Source organism: Mobula birostris, chromosome 6 (genome assembly GCF_030028105.1).
Source record: "Mobula birostris isolate sMobBir1 chromosome 6, sMobBir1.hap1, whole genome shotgun sequence".
Classification (NCBI taxonomy): domain Eukaryota; kingdom Metazoa; phylum Chordata; class Chondrichthyes; order Myliobatiformes; family Myliobatidae; genus Mobula; species Mobula birostris.
The window spans coordinates 150,646,789-150,667,171 of NC_092375.1; the positions used below are offsets into that span (position 1 = coordinate 150,646,789).

Genomic DNA, 20,383 nt, shown 5'->3' on the forward strand with positions numbered 1-20,383 from the left:
GAGCTATTTAAAAACTGTTCGCTCTAAGCATGGTGTAGCATCTAATGACTGCACAAGTTTGAAACTTTGGCAGTAGCCTCCTCCCACAATTAAGAGGCATAGTATTCCAAATAAATAAAGGAAGTTCCGGCAATTTTCTCAATTAGTTTTTGTTTTTAAGAGTTGTCCCAAATAATGCACTGTATTTGGATTGTAAACACTATGTACGTTTGTTTTGCTAGGATGATGATGACTATTCTTCTCCAAGTTTGCTTGGCCAGAAAAAGCCGGGATATCATGCACCAGTGGCGCTCCTTAATGATATACCACAGTCAAATGAGCAGGTAGAAATGCTTTCCTTTCAACTTTGTGTGTTTGTTGTAAAGTTGGAATCTGATTGAGAAATGAAGGTTACTTTATCTTCCACTTGGAAGGTTCCCTAGTTCTTTAAATTTAGCGTAATTGGTAAATGTATTATCTCTGGAGACAGCTTAGCTGCTGATGTCTATTATAAGCCCATGGACTCTCACAGCTACCTGGACTATACCTCTTCCCACCCTGTTACTTGTAAAAACGCCATTCTCTTCTCTCAATTTCTCTGTCTCTGCCATGTCTGCTCTCAGGGTGAAGCTTTTCTTTCCAGAAGAAAGGAGATGCCTTCCTCCTTCAAAGAAAGGGGCTTCAGTTTGTCCACGATTCACCTGTGAGTCTGTTGGGGTCATATACTGTGTCGGGTGCATCTGGTCTTGCTATATGTGATGCCCTGGCTGATCAGGAAACTTATCAACTTCCGCCTTAACTGTACCCATGGACTTGACCTCCACTGTAGTCTGACAGACCATTCCATAGATTCACTGCTCTCTGGCTTAAAAAATTCCTCCTTACCTCTGTCTATAAGGTTACCACTTTGTTTTGAAGCTGTGCCCTCTAGTTATGGATACCCCCACCATAGGAAACATTCCTTCCACATCCACCCTATCTGGTCCTTTCAATATTTGGTAGGAGTCAATGAGATCCCCCCCACATTATTCTAAATTCCTGTGAGTACAGGCCCGAAGCTGTCATTACATGTTAACCCCTTCATTCCCAAAAGCATCCTTGTGAGCCTCCTCTGGACACTCTCCAATGACAACACATCCTTTTTGAGATATGGGGCGCAAAACTGTTGACGATACTCCAAATGCGGCCTGGCTAGTGTCTTGTAAAGGCTCAGCATTATCTCCTTGCTTTTATATTCCGTTTTCCTTGAAGTAATATTCTGTCTGGGTAGCCTCCAACTTGATTTCTCGAACTTCTGAAAATAGCCACTGCCCCACCATTCCCCTATCCCCTTTACCCTCTCTCACCTTGTCAGTTTGCCTACCTATTGCCTCCCTCTGGTGCTCCTCCCTGCCCCCCTTTTCTTCCATGGCCTTCTTCCCTCTCCTGTCTGATTTCACCCTTCTCCAGCTCTGCCTGTCACCAATCAACTTCCCAGCTCTTTACTTCACCCCTCCCCCTTCCGTTTCACCTATCACCTTGTTTCTCCCTCCCCTCTAAATCTACTCCTCTTTTTCCTTCTCCAGTCCTTCTGGAGGGTCTCAGCCCAAAATGTCGACTGTACTTTTTTCCATAGATGCTGACTGGCCTGCTGAATTCCTCCGGCATCTTCTGTGTTACTTGGATTTCCAGCATCTGCGGATTCTCTCTTGTCAATGTATACTCTTAGTTGTTACCATTCTGGTGGGATGGGCAATAAATATTAATCTTGCTGCAATGGCTCGGTCTAAAGAATAAGAAAGCTTATCTTTTTATATATTAAGTTAATGGATTACAATGAAATTGATTCTTAATGGATAAAATTACACAGGAAATTTAAGCTTGTTTACGCCTTTTTGTTTATTTCATTTGTAGTATGATCCGTTTGCTGAACATCGGCCGCAGCGAATTGCGGAACGAGAGGATGAGTACAAAACACGTAGGAGACAGATGATTATTTCCCCTGAGCGACATGATCCATTTGCAGATGGTAATTTTTTCAGATTGTGCTGTTCTTCATTGAGGTTGTACCCTTGAACTTTATTTGCTATGCTTATTTCACAGCTTGTGTTGATTTAAAATAGCAGGTAGCTTTAAATCTTGTTTATGGGCGTTATAAATACATGTTGATATACAATAGAAGATTTACTTTTTCCTTTTGTAGATTGTGACAGGCTGTTGAAACAGTACAACTTGAGATAATTTTTTATGTACGCTTAGGAAAGTATGTCAATTGTGATATAGTAGTGAGTTTTTTTTTGTTTCAAGCAAGACCTGCTGGTTGAATTTTTGTTCTTGAATGAAATTATAGATCCAGTGGGGATTATTAACAGTTAATTTCTTTCTGGGAAGATGTTATTGTAATGTGAATGTCATAAAAGAACAGTACATTCAGCACTGGTCTTGTGTGGAAGATTTTGCTACGTGTACAAAATTAGATGAAGGATTAAATAACAGGCCTTCCAAATGTATACAGAGGTTTGCTGGCCCAACAAAGAAAACCATCTCCCACAGATCATCGGGTGAGTCAGAATATTAAATGTTACAGTGATTATATCCCTAGTTCATCTGTTGTACCAGAACAGAAAAGATTTTTGTTCATTTGATATAATGATGAACCTTGGAACATTTTTAAATCAAATTTTCAATTTGTTTGCTAAGAATTATCTAGCAGTTCCCTCTGACTAGTTGTTTCAAGTACAACAATACTTATAACAAGATTAATTTTTGAAAACTAAGTGCAACCTCATTGATTAAAAATATTAATTCAGCACATTAAGTGTGCAATAAATTTCTGCCAGTAGGCTGTGTAACCGAAGCATATAAAGCACTTTTAATTTCATATTTGAAAACTTATTAATGTCAGAAAAACTGTGAAGTTTGCGTTTTCACTATTGTCCACATTCACTGTTGTACAGATTAAATATTCATAAATTGACATTACATTCACTAATTGCAAAGGCTTGTTAAGCGACACGTTAAATACTACACGTCATATTAGTGCAGAGTGAAAGCAATAAAACATGTTTACTTCTCCTCAAATCCTCTTCAGTTATCAAACACAGGTTGGGTTTTCATTTGTTTTAAATTATACTTACTTTTTAAAAAATTACAAAATGTCTGAGGTTGCCAGATTAAAATATCTATCTATTGCTTCCTAGTAAATTCTAATAGAAAAAATAAAAATAACAGTGTATGTTTTGCCCAACTGTTTTAAAGCCTTGATGAAATGGATTTCCAATCTTCGTAAAGTCACAAGGGTCAGAATTTGGGCTTTGCTATTCCCATTTTTATTGCGCTAGAGAAAATGGTAAAGTGGACTGTTATTCCTTTTTGGATCTCGCTTAAAAATTCCCTGTTATGAACATTACATCAGATTGGCCTTAATCGTGGCACCTTTCAAATTTATTCCCCTTCAGAGCAGTTACATGACAGTATCCACTGTTTAAACACACATAATGTGCAGCTACCAAAGTGAGGTGAAACTATGTTGTGGAACAATTCTGCAAGAATCTGGGTTTCCATAAGAAGTTAGGGAAAGATGGTAAGTGGGAGAATAATTCTGGTTGTTCCAGCTCTCGTGAAGATGGATTCCTCGATGTTCATTTTTTTTAAAGTTGCAAATCTCTGGCTTGGAGCTTATCCTCTGAATTAATTTGGAATGGCCTGTTAGATATGAGTTTTAAAACAGCAAGTTAGATATTAGTGGCAAGGTTGATACTGGGAGGCATAGAGGGCCAAACTGAGTTTTTTTTTCAGGTGAATGAGCTTACATTTAGGAAGACAGAATGTTTTAATATATTTACAATGCTTTCAGTTTAGTTAGTGGTGCAGCTTTACTTAAGAGGTATCAGACCTACAGTATGTATGTGTTATCAGGGATAGAGTCTGACATTTTTGTAACTGTAATTGCTCTAAATATGTTTGCCGGAATTCCACGGGCCCATACTAACTGTCCTTAATTTCTTTCCTACAGCAGTACTGCTATGACAGTCCTGTCTGCATTCTTAAGGGTGCAGTGCTACAGATCGTGTGTAGGTTATGCTGAAAAACTAAACCAAAAGGAAGTCCAATGAAAGTGGCAGTGTGACACTGCCAATGTAGCATGTTTTTTAGACAAACCCAAACAGCATAATCCCAAATAAAAGTATTGAAGTAACGTTTTATGCTTAACTAGTTGCGTTTACAATTATTATTTTAATATAGTTAATATTAAGCAGGTAAAATTTGTTTTCTCCTAAAAAAAAGTTTATTAGAACAAATATTGAGTGAGATTTTAAAAACTAACACAAGGTGTGATGTTTTGAATTTTAAAACCCTTTCCAAAGTGTTACTAATGGTAAAGAGATAATTTTCTAGGCTTCTGTTCTGCTGCTTGAAGTCAGAACTGCTGATGGACACACAGGCCCGCCAGTGTACGTATTCCGGAACATCAACAAAGGAAAACCAACAATAATGGACACTTGATGTGTTTTGATGTCTTGCGTATGATTTGCTTATTACTGCAGTTAGGCATTTATTTTTAGACTGTTGTAATTATTGCTGTTTGTATTCAAGCAGGTTTAATTGACCATCAGGTTGCTTCTCTGTAAGTTGCTGTGATTTAAACAAATATGAAAATTTGAGAATTCAGCAAGCTTAAATTTAAAGAAAAAAAAGCTGAACAAGAATAATGTTTAAACTATAATTTACAAAAATTTTCATAGCTAGATAAATAATGTTGATCTTCTTTTATATCAGCACTGATTGTTTTTTTTGTCTATTCTCACTATTTTTGTCCCTCAGGTGGAAAGACACCAGACCCTAAGTTGCATGTCAGAACTTACATGGATGTTATGCGAGAACAGCATTTAACAAAGGAAGAGGTAATTGCAGATTATTAAGAATTTTTGTATTTCTGTTTGTTATGAGCATATATTGCCCATTCTTGCCCTCAAGAAGAGGCACCTTGAATTTCTACAGACCTCTTGGGGAAAAGGTGTTTGGGCGAGTAGTTTCAGGATTTACAGTGGTGCTATAAAGTTTGTGAACCCTGTAGAATTTTCTCTATTTCTGCATAAATGTGACCTAAAATGTGATCAGATCTTCATGTAAATCCTAAAACTAGATAAAGGGAACCCAATTAAATAAACAACACAAAAAATATTGTACTTTATTTATTGAGAAAAATGATCTAGTATTACATGTTTGTCGGAAAAAGTATATGAAGCTTTGCTTACAGCAACTGGTATGACACCCCGACACCCCCGCCCCCCCAGTACAACGATAACTTTAGCCAAATATTTCCGGTAACTGTTGATCAGTCCTGCACATTGGCTTGGAGGAATTTTAGACCATTCTGCCATTTTAAAAAAACTGCTTCAACTCTGGGATGTTGGTGGGCTTCCTTGCATGAATTGCTTGCTTCGGATCCTTCCTCAACATTTCTATCGGATTAAGGTCAGGACTTCGACTCTGCCATTCTAAAACAAGTTTTCTTTTTAAATCATTCTGTTGTTGATTTACTCTTGTCTTTCAGATCGTTGTCTTGTTGCATTATCCAATTTCTATTAAGCTTCATTGATTCTTCAACGACTGTGAGCTGTCCAGGCCCTGAGGCAGCAAAGCAGCCCCAAACCATGACACTCCTTCCACCGTGCTTCACAGTTGGGATGAGGTTTTGGTGCAGCAACATTCAGAGTTTTCCTTATAGTGGACACATGAACAGAGACTTTAGCAAGTTCCAGAGATCTCTGCAGGTCTTTTGCTGTTACCGTTGGGTTCTTTTTCACATCCTTCAGCATTGCACGTTGTGCTCTTGTTGTGATCTTTGCAGGATGCCCACTCCTTGGGAGAGTAACAACAGTACTGAGTTTCCTCCACTTGTAAACAATTCTCTTACTGCGGACTAATGAACACTCAGGTCTTCAGAAATACTTTTGTAGCCTCTTCCAGCTTGATGCATCTCTACAGTTCTTCTATTATCCTCTAAAAGTTGCTTTGATGGAGGCATGGTGCACATAAATGGATCTTAACCATAGAACCATAGAAACTACAGCACAGAAACAGGCCCTTTGGCCCTTCTTGGCTGTGCCGAACCATTTTCTGCCTCGTCCCACTGACCTGCACACGGACCATATCCCTCCATACACCTCCCATCCATGTATCTGTCCAATTTATTCTTAAATGTTAAAAAAGAACCCGCATTTACCACCTCGTCTGGCAGCTCATTCCATACTCCCACCACTCTCTGTGTGAAGAAGCCCCCCCTAATGTTCCCTTTAAACTTTCCCCCCCTCACCTTAACCCATGTCCTCTGTTTTTTTTTCTCCCCTTGACTCAGTGGAAAAAGCCTGCTTGCATTCACTCTGTCTATACCCATCATAATTTTATATACCTCTATCAAATCTCCCCTCATTCTTCTACGCTCCAGGGAATAAAGTCCTAACCTATTCAACCTTTCTCTGTAACTGAGTTTCTCAAGTCTCGGCAACATCCTTGTAAACCTTCTCTGCACTCTTTCAACCTTATTTATATCCTTCCTGTAATTTGGTGACCAAAACTGAACACAATACTCCAGATTCGGCCTCACCAATGCCTTATACAACCTCATCATAACATTCCAGCTCTTAAACTCAATACTTTGATTAATAAAGGCCAATGTACCAAAAGCTCTCTTTACGACCCTATCTACCTGTGACGACACTTTTAGGGAATTTTGTATCTGTATTCCCAGATCCCTCTGTTCCACTGCACTCCTCAGTGCCTTACCATTAACCCTGTATGTTCTACCTTGGTTTGTCCTTCCAGCGTGCAATACCTCACACTTGTCAGTATTAAACTCCATCTGCCATTTTTCAGCCCATTTTTCCAGCTGGTCCAAGTCCCTCTGCAGGCTCTGAAAACCTTCCTCACTGTCTACTACACCTCCAATCTTTGTATCATCAGCCAATTTGCTGATCCAATTTACCACATTATCATCCAGATCATTGATATAGATGACAAATAACAATGGACCCAGCACTGATCCCTGTGGCACACCACTAGTCACAGGCCTCCACTCAGAGAAGCAATTCTCTACCACCACTCTCTGGCTTCTTCCTTCGAGCCAATGTCTAATCCAGTTTACCACCTCTCCATGTATACCTAGAGACTGAATTTTCCTAACTAACCTCCCAGGCGGGACCTTGTCAAAGGCCTTACTGAAGTCCATGCAGACAATATCCACTGCCTTCCCTTCATCCACTTTCCTGGTAACCTCCTCGAAAAACTCCAACAGATTGGTCAAACATGACCTACCACGCACAAAGCCATGTTGACTCTCCCTAATAAGCCCCTGTCTATCCAAATACTTGTAGATTCTGTCTCTTAGTACTCCCTCCAATAACTTACCTACTACTGACGTTAAACTCACCGACCTATAATTTCCCGGATTACTTTTCGATCCTGTTTTAAACAACGGAACAACATGAGCCACTCTCCAATCCTCCGGCACTTCACCCGTAGACAGCGATATTTAAAATATTTCTGCCAGGGTCCCTGCAATTTCAACACTAGTCTCCTTCAAGGTCCGAGGGAACACTCTGTCAGGTCCCGGGGATTTATCCACTTTAATTTTCCTCAAGACAGCAAGCACCTCCTCCTTTTCAATCTGTACAGTTTCCATGGTCTCACTACTTGATTCCCTCAATTCCATAGATTTCATACCAGCTTCCTTAGTAAATACAGACGCAAAAAACCTATTTAAGATCTCCCCATTTCCTTTGGTTCCGCACAAAGCTGACCACTCTGATCTTCAAGAGGACCAATTTTATCCCTTACAATCCTTTTGCTCTTAATATACTTGTAAAAGCTTCCTTGAGAAGAGCAGGCTCTGACTTTGTCTTTAATAGGACAGAGCACCTTTCTAACTCACACCTCCAATCTCATCTCATTCATTGGTACACCTGACTCCAAATAGCTTTTGTAGTAGGTATTACCCCAGAGGAACACATTTTTTCCATGTAATATTGGATCATTTTTTCCTCAATAAATAAATGTATAGGTATAATGTTTTTTGTTTATTTAATTGGGCTCTCTTTATCTTGTTTTAGGACAAGTGATCTGATCACATTTTAGGTCATTTATGCAGAAATAGAGAAAATTCTACAGGGTTCACAAACTTTCTAGCACCACTGTATGCCTAATAACTATAAAGAAGCATGGGTTTGTTTCAAGTTATCTTGTTAATTGGAAGAAAACTGCAGCTGATAGTGTTCCTGCTGTATGTACCTGATCATCATATGCTTCTTGCTAGAGTTCTTTGTATAGCACTGGTGACAATTGAAATAAATGCTTAAGATGGGTGAATTGGTTTCCAGTCAAGCAAGACACTTCATTTCAGATCCTGTCAAGCTGCTTGAATGTTTGAATTGAATTCAATCAGGCAAATGATGTCTGATCCTTTCTGCTCCTAACAAATCTTAGAAAGGATTTGTGAGGAGGTAAGTCCTGGCCTTTGATTTGCTCTTGGCAACCACTGTATTTATGTGGTTGGTCTGTGAATTTCTGGTCAATGCTGACGCCTATTTCCCCACCCTTGCAAATGCTCATCTGAAATATTAATAGCATGATTTCAATGTTGATGTTTGATTAATTTGAACATATTTTGCCCCAAGAGAGAAATCAGACAACAGCTGGCTGAGAAAGCTAAAGCTGGAGATCTAAAAGCAGTCAATGGAACAGCCCAACAACCTGCCAAGCGCAAGCGCCGTTGGGATCAAACAGCAGATCAAACTCCAAGCGCTACTCCCAAGAAATTATCTAGCTGGGATCAAGCGGAGGTGAGAGGAAGGCTTTATTTTTGTTTCCTTGCAATACTTTCATTTCTTGGCCAAGTCAATCCACACAAGGTCTGCTAGTAAGTATTTGAATATTGATAATCTGAATCTTATTCCATTACTCAGTTATTGAATCAAAACCAGGAAACCCACCAGCTTTTTTCTAGGCTTAGTAACATGCTGTTTGGGAGAGGTCTGTTGAACCTGGCACCTTGAGTTTCCATGTTTTAGCGAGCCACTGCAACACAGCCCTTATTAGGAGGTGACAGTTTGCTGAGATATAAATGTTAAGATCCAGCCATTTTCTACTTCAGCCACTGTAAAAACCTAACAGCCCAAGTACTTGTTTTTTCCTGACCTAAATTAAAAACACATATTGCACCTGCTGACAGGGACACGGTCAAACATGACATTTATGCTGAAGAATGCACTCTGAGCCTGGGTCAAGTCCCTTATCCAAGTCCTAACTAATAAATATTAAAAATGTTTTACTTATTTCTATCATGATGGTTCTCAAATTTGCTGTCTTCGCCTTTGCTATTGTCTTTGTATCCAGTTGCCAAGTTCTTCAGCTTTGGAACTGTCTCCTGTCTGTGCTCCAACCACTCTCACGCTAACCAGCATCTTACTGATACTTGCATCCTATCTCTCTTATCAAGGTTCTGCGCTTCCGCCCAAACCTTTGTTATACTTTTCCTCAATTTCTGTTTGATAGACAACCAGCACCAGTCTGAAGTTCAGCGTATTATGGGAAGTTGCATTACGTAAATTCTAAGATTTAATTTATTTGTAACCAATAATTTTCTTTACCAGACTATATTACCTTTCCAGCTTCCTTTGAATCCTTCTATCCTTCAGATATCTGTAGGGTAAGGCTCCTTTTGGTATAAAATTAAAATTTTCTGTAGAAGTTCACTGAGTTGCTGAATAGTTAGCTGAGAATCCAATCAGAATACTAAATTCTGAAATGATATTGGCATTTTTGTGGATTCTGGTTTTGCAAACATAATTGTATATTTTTCAGTGGTAATAAATCTGCATGAGCAAATGTAATTTTCTTTTGGTAGACTCCAGGGCACACACCAGGGCATACACCCGGACACACGCCTGGGCATACTCCAGGTCACACACCTGGCAATACTCCTTCTCAGAGCCGTTGGGATGAAACACCTGGTCGGTCAAAGGGCAGTGAGACTCCTGGTGCAACCCCAAGCTCAAGAATGTGGGAGCCCACTCCCAGTCACACACCAGCAGGAGCTGCTACACCTGGACGAGACACACCCGGGCATGCTACACCAGGTCATGGAGGCGCAACTTCCAGTGTGCGCAAAAACAGATGGGATGAAACTCCAAAAACAGATAGAGGTGAGATAAAGACTTTCTGTACTATTGTGATTCTTGTTAAATAATTAAGGAGAATATCTTAAATTTTTTTGAATATTTTGAACAGGTTAATTTGTCATCTCAAAAATCTAATGTAATGCAAGGGGCACTTAGCAAGATTATCTCAGTAATGGGAGTTTTATTTTCCCGGAATTTAGAGAGTTAATATTGGGATTCTTCAATGTCCATTTTTTTAAAACTTTAGAAACACCTGGACATGGCAGTGGATGGGCTGAAACACCACGTACAGATCGTGGAGGTGACTCCATCGGTGAAACTCCAACCCCTGGTGCAAGCAAAAGAAAATCTCGCTGGGATGAAACACCAGCTAGTCAGATGGGAGGTAGTACTCCATTGCTTACTCCCAGTGGAATCACACCGAAAGGCACACCAGCAATGGCTATGGCAACGCCAACACCAGGTAGGTGGTTTTGATTATAAAACAAAAACTGTTTACTGAATTTACATGTTGCAGTATAAAATGGTATATTTTGTCTGATCACATTTGACTGTAGTTTAGTAGCCAGTAGTAAATTTCTGGTACTTTACCAAATGGCTTATTTTCGTATCAGCACTTGTTGTGGTAGGGAAAGGAGCCAATGCTATTGAGATTGGTGTGGTCCTCATCCTTGATAAAATGTCCACTTCCATTCCAATATTTGAAACAGTAACTGTGGTCTTCAAAATTTTGTTAATCAGGAGCATTATTTGGAACAGTTAATTCATCTATCAGAATTGCTGAATAATTGTTTAAAATTTATTGTAACAAAAAACATGAGACTTCGTGATCCTTTTCCTAATATTGATGTTAATTGCATTACTTTCTAATTTAATTAGAACAAGTTTATTGCAAATGTAAACCAATTGAGCTGGTGAGGTTTTGCATTCTTGAAACGAGTTAAAAATTGCACAGAGAAAATATTAAAATAATTCATTTTCTTAGGTCATTTGATGAGTATGACACCTGAACAACTGCAGGCTTGGCGCTGGGAACGTGAAATTGATGAAAGGAACCGTCCACTCACAGATGAAGAACTGGATGCAATGTTCCCTGAAGGCTATAAGGTAATGTCTGAGTTACTACATTTATTTTTTATTTATTGTGTTCAACAGAAGATGGTGTTTTCTTGATATTTTACTGATTACGTATTGTTATTTAGAAAATAACCAAATTGTACTTGCTTCTAGCCAGTACTTTAGACTACCTGTTGTTTGCAGCTCAGCGTGTCTTAGACTCCTGTCAGCATGTGTGGCTGTCCACTCTCGCTGAACACACTATTCAGCACAGCAGTGGAACACAGGAGGTGCTGAGCAGGTTGAGCTTCACTTCAACTTTATACCAAAGAAGTCTGTTGAAGGAATAGAAGTCCAGTGAATTCTTACCTTACTTAACTTGATGCTAATTATTTGTTAGTATTTTAATGTATTCAATTATAAATTTTTTAAATCTTTATGAAATTTTCTGACTGTCAATTTTGTTTTAAAGTAGTGAAAAACCTCTTGCGAGTCAATAAGATGTTAGTATTCGGGGCATTCTTGGGGTCAGCCTTCTCTTCAGCTTGGGGCTCAGGTAGCTCAACAGGTTTTTCCATGGGTGGGGCAAGAGCTGCCGGAGGGACCTTTCTTGAGGACTTAAAGGTAGATAACCTCATTGTGAAATACAAGCTCCATTCTTTGTATGCTTCAGTGAATAGGTTGGTGATTTGCAGTTTGGCTTTTGGAAATATGTTGATGTTATCCTGTATGCAATGTCTCTTGGATCTCCTGACAGTAAGTCAAACCTACTGCTTGGAGACAACTGGGCCTCACTCGTTTGTTTGCAGAGATTCACTATGGATCTTAGTGTCAAGAAATACTGTGGGCAGTTGATAATTGTGAGTTTAATCGGGTAGGTTAAGAGTTCATAATGACCCAGTTCTACAGTCATGAATATAGATACAGAAAACTTGAACACAAATCTGAATTGCTGAACAGATCAGGGAGCATCTGTGGGGAGAAAGCATTAACATTTCAAGTTCATCATCATCTAGATTTCTAATGAAAAGTCATCAACCTGGCATGCCAACTGTTTTCCTCTCAATTGCCTAACCTGAATGTTTACACATCCTGTTTTTATTTCAGATTTTCAACATCTGCAGTTTTCTTTTGTAGGTAGTAGCCATACAAAACATTTTCTAGCATTCTATCATAATTTTTAGGGTGCACCAGATGGTAGAGAGTATTAACTTGAATATGGGCAGTGTTTAAAAATGCTAAATGAGTAGTCTTGTGAGCATGAGATGGGGCTGTACTTCAAAATAAAACTGTTGGATCTAGTCATACAGGTGAAAGCTTAACCTCTTGTAGAGTCAGATGATGCTAGTGCTATATTGCAAGAGGTTTTGAATTTTCAAAAGGCAGACAGTTTGTGATGCTATTTCCCATTTAAAAATTGTAAATCAAGAGATCACTGTACCAATTGAATAAGGAAAGAATTGTCCATGTAGGAAAGTGCTGAAGGAAGAAGTTCTGAAGTACCTGAAGTTCTGAAGGGGCAGTATATGTCTTGGATTGTCTGAATTGTTGGTATCATATATTGATTGCTTGTTTTTAAATGCTTTCAGGTCCTCCCACCTCCAGCTGGTTATGTTCCAATTCGAACACCTGCTCGTAAACTGACTGCAACGCCAACACCGCTTGGAGGTCTAACTGGTTTCCACATGCAATCTGAGGAACGTTCAGCGAAGAATATGAATGATCAACCCTCTGGTAATCTTCCATTCCTCAAGCCTGATGACATCCAATACTTTGACAAATTGTTGGTAAGTATAATAGGGAAGTGCATGGCAATGTACTTCGGCAGAAGGAACAAAGGCGTTGTTTATTTTGTAAATGTGGAGAAAATTCAAAATCTGAGTTGCAAAGGGACTTGGGAGTCCTCGTGCAGGAATCCCTGAAGGTTCATTTGCAAGTGGAATCAGCAGTAAGGAAGGCAAATGGAATGTCAGCATTAATTTCAAGAGGACTAGAATGCAAAAGCAAGGCATTCATCAGACTGCACTTGGGAGTATTGTGAACAGTTTTGGGCTCCTTATTTAAGAAAGGATATGCTATCATTGGAGAGTCCAGAGGAGGTTCATGAGAATGATCCCAGGAATGAAAGGGTTAACATTTGAGAATTTGATGGCTCTGGGCCTGTACTGGCTGGAGTTCAGAAGAATAGGGGCGGTGGTGATCTAATTGAAACCTATCGAGTATTCAGAAACCTAGGGAGAGTGGATGTGGAGAGGATGTTTCCTATCGTGGGGGAGTGTAGGACCAGAGGGACGGCCTCAGAATTGTGGGACATCCATTTGGAACAGATGAGGAGGAAGTTCTTTGGCCAGAGTGTGGTGGATCTCTGGAATTCTTTGCCAGAGAAGGCTGTGCAGGCCAAGTTATTGGGTATACTTAAGGCAGAGGTTGATAGGTTCTTAATTAATCAGTGTGTCTTTAGTTACGGGGAGAAGGCAGAAAAATTGGGTTGAGAGGGATAATAAACCAGCCATGATGGAATAGAAGAACAGACTCGGGGCAAATGGCTTAATTCTGCTTCTGGTTCTTATCACCTTATAATTGAGAATGTTGTAATAGACATGGAAGTGTAAATAGTGTTGGGTAAAAATTTTATCCAATAAATAAGAACTGTGTGCACTTTCTATTTTGGAAGTGAAGTAATTCCTTCCTGTATACAGGTGTCCTGGACTTTCTGTCAGTTCAGCGGCAGGTGTTAAGAATGGGCTGCCTCATCTTTGCCCCTCTGTGTTGATGCCCCTCAGGGTTGTGTCCTAAGCCCCTTCCTTTACTCTCTGTATACCCATGACTGTGTCCCACCCACAGCTCAGATTGGCAATACTTCACTGATTGGCCTGATCTCAAATAATAATGAGGCAACCTACAGAGAAGAAGTCATCACTCTGACACAGTGGTGTGAAGAAAACAACCTCTCCCTCAATGTCGCAAAAACAAAGGAGTTGGTTGTGGACTACAGGAGGAATGGAGACAGGCTAACCCCTATTGACATCAATGGATCTGGGGTTGAGATGGTGAACAGCTTTAGGTTCCTCGACATGCACATCACCAAGGATCGCACGTGGTCTTTACATACCAGCTGTGTGGTGAAAAAGGCACAATAGTGCCTCTTACCTCAGAAGGTTGAAGGAGTTTTGTATAGGCCTCCAAATCCTAAGAACTTCCTACAGGGGCACAATTGAGAGTATCCTGACTAGCTGCATCACTGTTTGGTATGGGAACTGTACTTCCCTCAATCGCAGGACTTTGCAGAGAATGGTGCAGACAGTCCAGTGAACTTCCCACTATTCAGGACACTTACATAGACAGGTGTGTAAAAAGGGCCCAAAGGATCATCGGGGACCCGAGTCACCCCAACCACAAACTGTTCAGCTGCTACCATCCGGGAACTGGTACCACAGCATAAAAGCCAGAACCAACAGGCTCCGGGACAGCTTCTTCCACCAGGCCATCATAGTGATTAATTCATGCTGACACAATTGTATTTATATTGGCTATCCTGTTGTACATACTATTTATTCTCAATTACTATAAATTGCACATTTAGACGGAGACATAACGTAAAGATTTTTACTCGCGTATATGAAGGAGGTAAGTATTAAAGTCAATTCAATTAAATGAATGTTTAGGAGAAAGCAAATTGAAACTGAACATTTAAAATGCTTTACAATATTAGGATTATGATATTTTGTATCTTGAAATACAGTTTAAGTTAAATAAGTAGATTATATTTTCCATTCTGTGCCCCCACCATTATATTGTATTTTTGAATGAAAAGGGTGATGGATTCAAACCACCCTTTGCCTCCCCAGCTAGTTTCTGTAATCCACAAACACATAACGTTTAAGTGCTGAAGTTTGAAAGCGCCCATTAGGACTTCGAGCTTCATTTTTAATTTCTAACAAAGCTGAAGAGCATATGTCTAATGATAGAGAGAGTGATAGTGCATAATGATGGGGTAGTGTTTAATCCCTTACTCACTCTTCCTTCAGTTAGTCCTGACGAAGGGTCTCGGCCTGAAACGTCGACTGCACCTCTTCCTAGAGATGCTGCCTGGCCTGCTGCGTTCACCAGCAACTTTGATGTGTGTTGCTTGAATTTCCAGTATCTGCATAATTCCTGTTGTTTGTTGTTGTAGTGTTTAATGATTGGGATATTGACTCAACTGTGAAATTTTTTTTTTAAAAAAAGACTATCAAACGATGATAATTTGTGTCCAGTACTTATAGAGCTTTACTTTGGTTAAATATTTTATTTTAAACTGTTTACTAGAAGGATACCGTGAATGCTTTGTAGCTGTACTTGGAAAGAAGTTTTCAACAACCTGATTCAAGGTGTTGCAGCACATAACAGGCAGATTTTCTTATTTGCATTCACCAGGTTGAAGTTGATGAATCTACCCTGAGTCCAGAAGAGCAAAAAGAAAGAAAGATAATGAAGTTGCTTTTGAAGATAAAGAATGGCACTCCTCCAATGAGGAAGGTGGGTGTAGTTTTTTTAAAAATTATAACTGGTTGCGTCGTTTTGGGTTGGGGAAAAACTAATTTTCTTCCTCCATTCCACTTCAAGGCTGCCTTGCGTCAAATTACTGATAAAGCCAGAGAATTTGGAGCTGGTCCCCTATTCAATCAGATTCTCCCTTTGCTGATGTCTCCAACTCTTGAAGACCAGGAGCGCCACTTGCTAGTTAAAGTTATTGACCGAATCCTCTACAAGTTGGACGATTTAGTCCGACCATACGTGCACAAGGTATGTCTGCTGTGAATTCTTTATAGTATCTTGTTTAAGATTAATCCAACAATTATAGCTTTTAGTTAGAAATGTTGTCCAGCACAATACTGGTACGGCTGTTTTTTTTAAAAAAATTGCCTTTACCTAAATACTTGAGATCCTGTTGTACTACTGTCTAAACAAAAATAACCATACCCTGTGATAGTGCTTCTGCAATGGTCTTGAACTTCTGGATTGCTACCCAGCAGTGAGAACGGGTATTGACATACCCAAGTCAAGATTGACAACTTGATATTTTTGTGAAATTGTTTCCTATTCTTAATGGTAGAAATTGTAAGCCTATTTAGATCCTATTATTAGCTAAGTGCATCCTGTGGGGTTTCTCATATTATGGTACTGATGGACATTGAAATGTAAGGCACCAATCATGGCGTGGGTTGATCATTGCAGCTTCAGTTGTAGGAGTCCAGCTATTGCATCCTTCCTCTACAGTGCTTTTTTTAATGATAGGTGAACTTTGAAGAAGTGAACCAAATGTCATAGCCATGATTATCTTATTCTGGTAGTCTCATTGGTGGGATCAAGTTGGTAAGTTGTGTTCGTCTCATTTGGATTCCTGGGTGTTCATGCTGGGCAATTTAATGTTAATAGACTGACTTTTCTTTCAATTCAAATCATTCAGTTTATTAGCTTTGCACAGTGTGAGAAGCAAAATTCAAGTTGAGTGATTTTTAATTCATTCCTTGGGATCTTGTCTGTCCCTCATTGCTCTTGAGAAGACAGTGACAAGTTGCTATCTTCAACTGCTGTAATCTTTCTTGTGGAGGTACTTTATAAGTCCAGAATTTGGACGCAACAACAATGAAAGACTGGCAATATATTTCCAATTCTGGATAGTATGTACTTGGAAAGGAGCGGGCATACAGGTAGTGGCACTTCCATGTTCCTGAAGCCTTTGTCCTCTGTCGGAGGCTGTGGGTTGGGAGTTGCTGACATAGTGGCTTAGGCAAGCACTTGCAGTGCATTCTGTAAAAAGGTAGGCACTGTAACCACTATGTGCCAGTGGGAGAGGGAATATATGTTTAGAATGGAGAATGAAATGCCAAACATTTAGACTGCTTTAATCTGAATGTTAAACTTCAAACTGTTGAACCTGCACTTAGCTATGAAGTGCAGTCATCTATCACACTCCTACTTAGCTTTTTTTTGATGGTGAATAGGTCTTAGGATTTTGTGATGTAACCTGCTGCAGGCAACCAGGCCTCTTACCTGCCTTGAGGTTGGTGCTTTTAAGTTCTGGTTAATGATGGAAAGTTTGATGGTAATTCTATGGAATGTGAAAGGTGGGTGGTTAAACTCAATTCTGAAGCATTACCCACCAATTTTCTGGCACTTAACAACCTACACAACCATGTCAATTAATTGTAGTTTACAGATGATGAAATAATGGTAAATGATAGTGCTTCAAAATAAGTTTGAATCTAGGATTTAATTTTTGCTGGGGAGAGGGACGAATGTAAGGGCATTTTTAAAAAATCTTAGTTTGCCTAATTTATTATATTTTGATATATTCCAACAAGTAATAATCAGAAATATCCTTTAATGAGCTGCCTTAAATGGAATTGGGTCTTGTGGAGATGAAAGCATAGGTTTCTCTTGAAAATTAGAAAATAAGTCAAACTCAGCTGTTCGCATTTACTGTTTCCTGTTGTGATAGTGCAGGAGGGGAAATGTACTTGTACGTGATTGTTTTAGTTACAAAATTGTTGCTGCTTTGTTACAGATTCTTGTGGTTATTGAGCCATTGCTGATTGATGAAGACTATTATGCAAGAGTAGAAGGCAGAGAAATCATCTCTAACTTAGCAAAGGTATGAATAAAGTCCCTTAAAATATCTTAATTTCAGAGTTTAAAATTGGAAATGTGTCTGTCTGTAAGGATGGGGGGAAAACTTGTGGGTCTGCCTGTATTGACAGTTTGTTGTTTTTTTTTATTAGGCTGCGGGTCTTGCCACCATGATTTCTACTATGCGTCCTGATATTGATAACATGGATGAATATGTAAGAAACACAACAGCTAGAGCCTTTGCTGTTGTTGCTTCAGCCTTGGGTATTCCATCATTGTTGCCTTTCCTCAAAGCTGTATGCAAGAGTAAAAAATCATGGCAGGCTCGACATACAGGAATCAAAATTGTGCAGCAGATTGCCATCCTTATGGGTTGTGCCATCTTGCCTCATTTGAGGAGCTTGGTTGAGATTATTGAACATGGTATGTACTAACGGAGTAAATGGTTTTCTGATGTTAATGTGTTCATCCCATTCAGTAATTAACCAACTGAGAAATTCACTGAGGTTTTACATAGATTTTTAGTTTTAAATGGTGACTGTAGTTTGTTATATCTGAAGTTCAATGATTGCATAAATTGATCAAATGAAATATCTTGCCCCATAGGTCTGGTTGATGAGCAGCAGAAAGTACGAACTATCAGTGCTCTGGCTATTGCTGCCTTGGCTGAAGCTGCAACTCCATATGGCATCGAGTCATTTGACTCTGTTCTGAAACCATTGTGGAAAGGTATTCGACAGCATAGAGGCAAAGTAAGCATAATATTGTATATTGTTTGCTGGTTTGACTATAGTCAGTGAGCAGATGTGATAACATTACATATTACAACAAATAGTGAGTGAAGCCCTCTGTTGGTTGAGGTTGCATCATACCGGTCTCTGGGATACGTAAGCCAGGGCAGTCTGATATGTAGAGCAAGTTATGCCATCTCCACACAGCTGACAAATCCAAAGTAAAAGTAGAGACCAATACAGTTTGACACCAGCAGTGTAGCAGCGGTTACCAGTCAGCATTGAACTTAACGTAGGACTGCCTTAGGGACTCCCACTCCAGATTTTTCCTCGGGGTTTACTCCTGAAGCCTTCCCCGTGGGTGGGTATAGCTGTAAGGCAGTGGAAGTTTGTGATCAGAGTTTTCCTCTTCTAGATGAGCTGCCAACCACAGCTGACGAGGCCTAAAGTAACTGGTTTTAGGGCACTAGTAACCCGCCTTTTCCCTTCTGTCAGTAGAAATGGTTCTGCCAGTCTTAGTAGCTAAGCTACATGTGAAGAACAGGAGCTGGGCTTGGTTATCTGAGACATGTTGGGCTTGGTTGTCAGAGGTTATCTGAGACACGTTGGGAGCACTTCTGGGTAGTAGGAGCTTATCTCCATTACCTCACCCAGCTATGACAACTTTAAGGAACCAACAAATATGAAAGAACTTAGTGGTTCACTATTTTAATGTTTTTTTTGGATCTGAATTTCTTTGCATGATGTAAAAAATGTTGCAAGATAGTAGTAATTTTAATCTGGACAGAGAAAGATTTTTTTTAAAAAATTAATCAACAGGTTTGAAATTTCTTTAGTGTTCTTCCCACTTATTTTTGTAATTTTCCAACAAGAACCAGGTAACTCAGTACATCTCAATGTTTTGATGATTCAGCTATTGGAATTTGTTGATGTTTTCATATATTTCACCTTTAAAATGTAAATTCATTTGACTTTTGCAGTGTGCATTATTTTTTAACATTCTACTGTTTAGTGGAGCATCCTAGTCCCAACCAACATTTTGCTATTTTTAAATGAATGTGGTTGTTTAAATGTTTTAATATTGAACTTCTAGCACCTAATATTGATATTGTCTGTTCCAGGGTTTGGCTGCCTTTTTAAAGGCTATTGGTTACTTGATTCCACTTATGGATGCTGAATATGCAAACTACTATACACGAGAAGTGATGTTGATCCTTATCCGTGAGTTTCAGTCTCCTGATGAAGAAATGAAAAAAATTGTACTTAAGGCAAGTTTGTAACCATTATGATGATATTCTAGTACTTAATAACTTTAAGCATGACTAAATATTGCTTACTGTCTTAAATTTTTGCTGGTTGATGTTATCCTTTGTTAGTCATCGGGGGTGTGTAGTTTTTGAAAAAATTCTGAATAATTGGATTAGTAAATGAGGCGTTAAAGGAAAGGTGGAAATAATATGATTTATTTAAACAGTATGTCTGTAAGGCAACCTTTCACTGTACCCTAGTACATATGACGGTAATAAGCTAATTCCAATCTGAAGTGTGCAACAGAGTCGATAGTAACACTTCACATGGAATGATTCACATCAAATAGTTTCAGGGTGAATTAAAGGGCAAAAGATGTGGTGCATATGATAAAATGAATGACCTCAGAATGCTGCATCATTCCTTTGATGTTTTAATGGGTATCAAGTTGGAATAATTTTAATGCCCTGAAACCCTGCAAGTTGATGGGGTTGCTTAGGCATAGGGTATGTTAGCCTTTATTAGTCGGGGGATTGAATACAAGAGTTGCAAAGTAATGTTGCAGCTTTAGAAAACCCTGGCTGGACCACATTTGGAATG

The 20,383-nt window shown here is 39.2% G+C and overlaps 1 protein-coding gene across 3 annotated transcripts in view; it reads left to right on the forward strand.

The window, feature by feature from the left end:
• Window positions 1–20,383, forward strand: part of sf3b1 (splicing factor 3b, subunit 1) — a 37,509-nt gene that overhangs the window by 5,082 nt on the left and 12,044 nt on the right. Inside the window, exons 3-16 of one of the 3 annotated variants that reach the window (XM_072261616.1) lie at window positions 222–323; window positions 1,873–1,987; window positions 4,783–4,862; window positions 8,634–8,798; window positions 9,863–10,160; window positions 10,384–10,599; window positions 11,122–11,243; window positions 12,782–12,979; window positions 15,609–15,710; window positions 15,798–15,977; window positions 17,743–17,829; window positions 17,957–18,227; window positions 18,411–18,556; window positions 19,657–19,803. In XM_072261616.1, coding sequence (XP_072117717.1) covers window positions 222–323; window positions 1,873–1,987; window positions 4,783–4,862; window positions 8,634–8,798; window positions 9,863–10,160; window positions 10,384–10,599; window positions 11,122–11,243; window positions 12,782–12,979; window positions 15,609–15,710; window positions 15,798–15,977; window positions 17,743–17,829; window positions 17,957–18,227; window positions 18,411–18,556; window positions 19,657–19,803 — 2,229 coding nt within the window. The other 2 variants (XM_072261617.1, XM_072261619.1) reach the window with 2 other exon arrangements.